General features: G+C 41.8%; 1 protein-coding gene across 1 annotated transcript in view; it reads right to left on the bottom strand.

Annotated features, from left to right (window-relative positions):
- ERp44 (Endoplasmic reticulum protein 44) overlaps positions 1-8,363 on the bottom strand; it is a 33,707-nt gene extending 25,344 nt beyond the window's left edge. Inside the window, exons 1-5 of the mRNA XM_077646086.1 lie at positions 8,189-8,363; positions 3,732-3,807; positions 3,532-3,641; positions 2,325-2,370; positions 1,733-1,917 (exon numbers count right to left, since the gene is read on the bottom strand). Of these exons, the coding sequence (XP_077502212.1) occupies positions 1,733-1,917; positions 2,325-2,370; positions 3,532-3,641; positions 3,732-3,807; positions 8,189-8,245 (474 nt within the window). The 5' untranslated portion in view covers positions 8,246-8,363. The remainder of the gene's footprint in view (positions 1-1,732; positions 1,918-2,324; positions 2,371-3,531; positions 3,642-3,731; positions 3,808-8,188) is intronic.
- Positions 8,364-8,727: the final 364 nt, after the last annotated feature.

The following is an 8,727-nucleotide window of genomic DNA, read 5'->3' on the forward strand; positions in this document are numbered from 1 at the left end:
GTGTGTGCCAACCATTCGGAGGTCGTTGTGGAGGCCTGAACAAATAGTGGAATGCGGATGTTCTCATAAGATTTCATAACACAGTCGAGTCCGGACACATCGAAACCCTATATTTAGAGTTATTGGCGGGATCAAACGCACAAATAATCCCCTGGAAAATTCCGTGTAAGAGTACAGGAAACTAGTGCATTATATCAAACTACAATCTTGCGCGTCGTTCGATATATCAACTGCACGCCGCGTCCCTGCAAGTGGTGCCTCTCCCAACGACACTCTTCAATCCCTTTTCGCGCGCAGAGATGGGTCAGCTGCACAGTCTTGAACACCTGCTAGCAGTGCTAGCACTGTGGAAGTGCATGATGAGGTGAACATGGGGTGTACTTGAGGGTAGCGTTCAATCTCCTGTACTCATATGCCATGCTGCTTTGTAGTCTTGCGGTGAAGCCAACCTATTTAAACCCTAGCGATTGACCTTGTTTGGCGTCCTTCATTCACTTTGCTGCCAAAGGTGTTGCAGAAACACGCTGTACCTCAATTTTAATGAGACAGTATTTTTTTCTATAGTGTACTGGTAACAAGATCAGACATCTTATAAAAGGCAGTGGCTAGTTCCAAAGAGCCGTCCAATATGGTGTGGATGCGAAAGATTTTATAGGCCTACAAACTCCTAGCAAGCGTGCACTGCCAGCACGCCAGCGGGCATCGCTGGAAGAAGCGCATCACTATCGTGGGTGCAATGTATTCTTTGTTCTATGTTACAGTTAGGGTCATCTATTGTGATTTTTGACATCTCGAATTATCAAAATATCGAACAATTTCACGATCCCCTTTGAGTTCAAGATATGTGGGGTGAATAATATGAGGATGTAAGGATGTAGGGGATAGTACCAGCTTTCGAACAAAACCAAGGCGACAGCTATCGAGGACGCCTTCACGGAAGCAACGGGCACAAAGTTGTGTTACATTTTGCTCTGAAATCGCTATTTCGACACTTCCGAGTCGTCAAATATATCAATTTTTTAGTAGCTGGAGGTCGAATTAGACCTTGAAACTTTGTAGGTAGGTACTTGGTACCTAAGAGTATACTGAACCAGAATATGCCATTTTTGAAAAACCAATTTTTTTTTTACCATTTCAAGACCAGCGTCTCTCCTTAAAAACGCATAAATATATTGAAGTTCGGTCCTTAGAAATTATTCAGAGACTGTAAGTGAATAGTGGTGATCCCTGCATATTAAAGTCTTGTGCATTATTAAAGAGAAGAAAACATACAATAAAAATTAAGTATCTATAGTCCTTTAAGGTTATAAACTAAATTTCCAGACTATTTTAAGAATGCAGGCAACATGGCCTCCTATCAGCCATTTGAAAAGCAGGAAATGGACAGATTTCACTTTCCAAGCTTCCAAGGGGGTCATCTACACACCCTGTAACCCTGGTGAAGTGCAACATGGTCTGTGTGCATTGGCTAATGACTGTACCAGCTGAACCATAGTTATGTTTTTGCTCACAGCCACTAGACAATTAAGCATTACACTCTTCCAGGTATGGCATCAGAACTTCAGCATAAGCTGAGCCAGTTGAACAGCCCAACGCTGTAGATTTCAGCCTAAAGAAGCAGCGTTTTAGTATTAACAAGAGCCTTTGAACAGAAGCAACAGACACCAAAAGAGCTTGATACGCAAAAAAAAGGCAACAAGAGAAAAATGCAATGAAGAGCAGGTCTTCTTACCTCCACATGCTGTGCCTCTGCTTCATGCGGTACTTCCACGACTTGATCCTTCAGCATTTCAAGAATATAGTTCTTCATAGCCTCAGCAGAACGCTGTCCCCGATACTCTCGTTTCATGACCATGCCATTTCGCACTAGTTTCAATGTGGGATACTTTGTAATCCGGTGCTTTGCTGCGATAGATGCTGTAAGACAAGAATCCAAAGAGAGGTTTTTCATTGCAACACAATTTTGTCACTAAAATCCATCCAAAACATGCCTGTCACAAGCACTAAACAAAGAAGTGCAGCAAGTAGTAAGGTTATGCTTCACGGAAACTTAAACATAGTAACACATAACTGTTGGATTTTTTTAAAAACACTCTGGTTGCCATGCATGAGTACTGAAATGCATGATTTCTGAATATCAATATGGTCTTGAATGCAAGAATACTTGAAAAATTCACAGTAATTATTGGCGACACTGCAATACCAGACAAGATGGAAACGAGGGCCAACAATTATGCTGACATGCCATGGAATGTACTAACAGCTCAAAGATTTACCGAGCAAAAACAACACACAGTATTAAAGTTAACAATAGTTGCACATACTTTCCCTGTCACAGTCCACTTTTCCAAAAAGCACTTTGTTGGGCTCCTGAAACAAATAGAATGCAGCGATATCTCGAATGAGCAAGTGTACCTGGTACTAAGAATCATATTGATGAAGGTGCCACTAGCAGTTGGGTGACAAATAGGTTGTTCAAAAGGGGAGCAATGCCAGAATTCAGGGTGCAATGTTTATTATCGATACCTGAACTGAAGCTGGCCATTGTGCTCATATTCTACATGTGATGGTGGTCGAAGTGATTGTCCTTGCTCTTAAGGGGGAAAATCATAAATCGCTACTATGGTACGAAAGTTTTTAAAATCATCGTGTTTTAACAACTTCACCTCCCCAAAGAAAGCAATTACAACTCCTGGCCTTTCAGCTCCCTGCCAGGGAAAATAAGCATCAGCAATGGCTTATTCAATGAGAATGGACACTGGCTTGTTTACTGCTGGCCAACGAGAACATGTCATTTATGGAGAATTTATGCCGGTGAGTTTAAGCTAGGCGTGGGCCCTCTAGGGGGCGGAGGATGGAGTGGCAGCCAAATGTTACCCACCAAAAGGCACCGGTTTTGGTTGTTGACATTACTTACACTGCTGCCCATAAGCTCCCTTCCACAGTACGGGAAGGTTGAAAGATTCAGTCTCACTCAACTTTCAACAGAAACATAACATGTAACCAACACTTTCCAACACTCAACTCATTCATCTTTCTCACAGAAGCAGATGCTGATCACAATATTTCGCCAAATTCAACAGTTTGTCACATGAAAGCCTGTGTTGAGCTTTTAGTGTTCTCAATACTGCTCCTGAACCACCAACCACTGTGCCATGCAGCATGGCAAAAAATATACAGACTGAAAACAGTCTGGAAGTGCCTTTTGTGAAAAACATATAATCTGTAAAAGTCAGCAGACAAGGTTTACTAGCATTTTTCACAGTATCTGCTATTGCAAGTTTAACCTGCAATATACCTTTCCCATGTATAAAAAATCCTTTTACTTAACTTCTCGGCATGTGGCCAAAAACCTCAAACTCAAACGGCACAAGCTGTAGCAATGTACCCTTTAACGATGTACCTCACGCACCGGAATAACCACTACATTTCGGCAATCTTCTGTTGTCACAGACATGTACTATTCAAAGGCAGTCTTTCCTGTAGTGAAATGCTTTTGGTCAAAATAAAGCAATCTGAACATAGACAAACCTTGGTTAGCTCGTGGACATTCTTCGCTGCTTCTTCAAATACTGGAGCTAATATCTGGCTGAATCGGCACCAGTCAGCATAAAAATTAAGAAAGACTAGTTCATACTTTCCTGAAATCGAACAATGCAAAAAATGTGAAACAATGTGGTAAACAGGAGAGAATTTAAAATGAACAAAAACCAAGTGTTTGATAAACATACCGACATGCTCATCAAAATTGGAAGAGGTTAGAGCTACCACACTTTCAGCAGAGGCTTGTTTTGTTCTTGAAAGGAACTGAAACGGCAAAAAGAATGAAACACCCAATCATGTATTGAGGTGCGCAACTGTTTCTGAGGGGTCTTCATAAGTGCAAGCGAGCTTGCTGGCCTAGCAGCCCTGCTAAGATCAGAACAGGAGCATAACTTAAGGTTCAGCCTTGGAAGAGGCAGTCCCATTATTCTTGGACTTGTTGTGTGAAAAAAAATATGAGTCAGCACGATTTTCTTATGCAAAATGTGTTGCCTCCCCCCCCCCCCTAAAATACGCCCTTAACTGAGACTGTTTCATTTCTACTCAGATTGCTCCTACTAAAGTACGACTGACAGAAAACAGCTAAGTAGCTTAGTTTTACACTCGTGATTCATCAGTGGCTCAAAATGTTGGTCGCATCAGGATCACAATTCCTGCGGCACTATTTTAAGATACTTTAAAACGCTATAACCTAATGTATCTCTTTGACTACAAACAGACCTGAACAGAGAAATAAATTTCAGTGAAGCAAGCTAAGAGTGAATTTGCGATATGAATATGATCTGAAAGCGCATGAAAATGTTTGCAGCTGCTGTACATGCATAATAATACCACTGCTTCCCTCTAACTTAATTCATAATTTTTTGTGTCAACGTGGATCTGTATTGTTCCACTTGTAGCGAAAGATTTAAACCACGTTTATTAAAGGTGCTTCAAAGTTCTTTAAACTGTAATCTAATCTGAAGCAAAGACACCATGATGATGTGCGAGGGACACAATTACAAACACCTCTACCTCACCTCCCTACATTTAAACAAGAGGAGCACAATTAGTTCTGCCTCCTGGGGCGGATGCTTCCTTTTATTATGTGATAAAACTGAAAGAATTTACATTCAAATAAAAGATTGGAATGTTCTCTCTCCCAAGAGCACACCACTTTTTGATATAGTGACCACCAGTAGCACCGCACTTCTGCCACTTGTGTACTGTAGTCTCCACATGCTGCTACAGCAGAATGAGGTTGAACGTTGATGGCATGCAGTGCACATTGCATCGGTGAGATTTGCATCAGACACAAAGGTTCTTTTGCCGTGAGAGACATGCTGCAAAAGTCTAATGGTGCAAGGTCAAGGCTGCAAGGTGGGCGAGGAAAACAGCCACCCGCATTCTCTTACTACGGCAGGCCGAGACTAATGCACTCCTGGCGGGGCTACATCGAAAAGTGATTAGCTTCTGCGAAAGAGGATATTCCAAACTTTCACTTGAAAGCAACATCCTTCAGTTTAAGGCAACGCCATGCAGCACAGGAGACAAAAATTACTGAACACTGCTTATATATTTCACACATGAAATTCAATTACCCTTAGACGAAGTGAACAGTCTCGTAAAAGCAATGATTCCATCATGCTCCTTAAGGCATAACATATGCATTTTTTTAACCTCAGAGCCCTTGGGAACAATGCAAACAAATTAAAGCTATCACTGTTATAAATGTAAGAGAGTCAGGTCTTCATCATCACCATCAGCCTGACTATGCCCACCGCAAGGCAAAGGCCTCTCCCATGTCTCTCCAATTAAACCTGCTCTTTGCCAGCTGCGGCCACCGTATCCCCACAAACTTCTTAATCTCATACACCCACCTAACTTTCTGCCGCCTCCTGCTACGCTTGCCTTCTCTTGGGATCCACTGTTACCTTTAAGGACCAGTGGTTATCTTGCCTTTGCACTACATGCCCAGCCCGAGCCCATTTCAGGTTACTGGCAGCAATTCATTGCCACCTGAAAGCTTCACAAGACAGTAATTAAAACTGGTAAAAGTAACCAAACCTAGGCACCATGAATGTACCTTTTTCATGCAATCTAAAATTTTTTTCTCGTTTCTCCTTCAAGCTGTAGCCCATTAAGCTTAGCTTGAAAACACATGAAACACAGACTTTTAACTAAACAAAGCGAGCTGTAACAGGCAGAAAAGACGGAAGATATGACAAGCATTGCTAACTGGCCAGTCATGTCTTCTGACATGCTCTTGCATGCCCCTCACCATTTTATAAAGCGGTAGCAGCCTCTTGCCAGGCCACCTGGCAAACCCTGCTAATTTGGCACAAGTTGTTTTTAAACACTACATATGTAAGCCCCCCCCCCCCCATTCTCTCTTGGCAGTGCTCAGCCAGCTTCCAGCAACCCCCCCAGCTCGAAAATTACCTTGGGCCCCTCCCGAAAAAAATTCCTGGCTATGTGCCTGCATTACATGTAGCCTTGCTTAGCAAGGCTAGAAGCTACCTTTAATCAAGTGCAAACACAAAGGCGGCAGATACCAAATTTTTGCAGAGCTCAGCGATGTCAAATGCTCCTGAAGAAAGAGCAACAAAGGAATACCGTGGTATTCCATTATTAATGAACATGCACTTCAGTAAAGAATGTATGTAGTCCAGCAAGTTGTTTCATGTTTACAGATAAAAAAAAACATCAAAATGTTTACTTCAATGAAAAATGCAGGGAGTAGTTCAATAAGGATCACTATTTCACCAGGAAAACAGAAGGTGCACTCTGTGTGCACCTGATGCGAGTGTTAAGAGAAGCAGGAAGGAATTTAAAGGGACACTGATGACAAACTGAAACTGGCTTGTATTGTCAAATTACTGTATTCTAATGAGAAGGACAGTTCTTTCACTGAAAACAGACCTTTTAAATGTTAGAAAAGGGCAAAAAAGAAATGTGTGTCACCACCGCTGGCCAATTTCACAAGTAAACAGTGGTGCGCTGGCAGTTTTTCTGGTGCAGATTCAAGAGGCTAGGCTATACCACCATTTAATTCAAATAAGTGATCACAGAGTCCTTTTCAGAGCGGACATGACGAGTTTGAATAGAGTGGAGGGAAACTTTTCATAATCACTTTCTCAGTAATCAATGCGCCTTTCGCCACACAAACATCGACATACCAAGGAAGGGCCACAGAATGAATTTTGCTAACAAAAAATTGATGGTGTTGTTCTGTCTTCCCTCAAAATGCAACGCTAAAGTACACCAAACTTAAGTCGCACTGCAGTTTTATTTCTCTACTACCGTTACAAAAACATGCGAAAACTTGAAACATCAGCTTCAGTTACGCCTTTACGAGAAAAACCAGGACACTACAACTTTATTCATCTCACTCAGGAAATATGCTTAGCACAGGTCAGTGCAAATCTACACATATGATGACTACAAGTGTTTAACAGACCCAGGTCACCTTCAGCAAGATGTGCGCAATCCCGCAACAAAGGCTGTGTAGATTGAATAATTCAAGGCAGCACATACACGTGGGAGTCTGCAACGTCAGCAGACGCGTATGTCTTGCATTGGTGGATTCCTAATCAACACCTGTGCACACGTCGCTTCCAGCTGTGCTATAGGAAGCCCAGCGTAAAGTTTTATGTTGCTGCTGTCTAATAATGGCTAGTCATTCGTCATTTTCAGAAAAATAAAGGCATAGCATAACACGCCGCCTGCATCAAAAACCATGCAGATTTAACTTGCAGTGCTAGCTACAAATTTCTGTCACTTGCACAAATGGACTGACAAACTGTCGATTCTTGTTTCATCTTAATCAAGGTTTGCCTCTAGAAGAGCACAATAAATGCACTCTTTCAGTGATACTTCCGAGGTAATTGGCAGGGCAAGTTCGAGCGAAACCAGCGTTTCGGAGAAACTGCACAGTCAATAATATAACGGTCAATTCGTTGTTTTCAGCGCGCCGCTTACAACGTCAAGCCATTTTCTCTTTTTTTCTACAAGCTCCAAAGTTGTCGAACCGCTTTCCGCCGTCTCGCACGAATTAGAAAAAAAGAAAAAGGAAAAAATATCCCATGGAAAGACTTTCACCAGAACAGCGCAATGAAGACCCATCAAGTCGTCAATCCATGGCCTCCGATTCACAGAACGACGTCGTAAGTGGCGGAACACGCAGGAATGAAATGACTTGATCCTGACGTCTTTCCAATTAGCATGGATACGGCCGGTTGATGCGGCAAAGCACCAGCCAAACTAACGAAGGTGTTTCGTGACCGATGTCCCTGATACGGTTCATTTCATGAACTACGAGGCGACTACGAGGCAAGTAATACTCAAAACCGGCGAATCGCAAAACGAATGTTGGCGAAAACAGATTCTGGCAAACAGTTCATCAGTCAAGGGAATGAAAGGGCCAACACGTCCGCTATTGTCGTGTATACAGGTGCAACGTGTACCGGCATTTTACACTCGTCCGCCTTGAAAGGGCTTTACAGGGATCACGAAGGCGCCTCGGTAGATATGCCAACGCAAGTAACACGTGTACAACCGTGGCACAGGAAAAGAGGAACAGCATAACAGTCACAATAAACCAGAAGAATACTCAACATGAAAATACGCCTGTAAAAGCACACCTGTTTGATGAAATGGTACTCACCAAGAACAAAACAACGCCTATGAGTTTGTTAAATATGCTCACAACGTTACAACGCATTTTTCATGACAAGGATACTACGTATGAATGTCTATAATTTAAAGGTGCAGCTCAACAGCCACTGTTACATTGCCATGAAGCGACGAACGACGGTACGTGTGAGAAATGTGAATATACTCTCAAACTCAATCTAAGTGAAGAAAACTAACAAAAATAAATAATAACAACCAAGTCAAATAAAAAGTAAGGAATATTTTTACTGAGTAACTAAACTGTGTGCTATGATAAATTAAATATTTATAAGTATTTACGCGACGTTAATAACAGAAAGTAACAATAACTTTCGGTTTTGATTTTTGTTGTTTGATTAAAGTTGTGATGCAAAATAAACATTACGGCAGGTTTACTGTTCAAATTTATGGTTAATTTTTTTAATGTTTTATGACTTTAAAATATCTAAAAACGTTGCTTGCAGCAGAGGTCGTTGTGGTAGAGGCTATACGTAGCGAAATGGCGCGAGAAGCGAAACAGTTTTCTGCAGT

This window comes from Amblyomma americanum, chromosome 1 (genome assembly GCF_052857255.1).
Source record: "Amblyomma americanum isolate KBUSLIRL-KWMA chromosome 1, ASM5285725v1, whole genome shotgun sequence".
In the NCBI taxonomy this organism is placed as follows: Eukaryota; Metazoa; Arthropoda; class Arachnida; order Ixodida; family Ixodidae; genus Amblyomma; species Amblyomma americanum.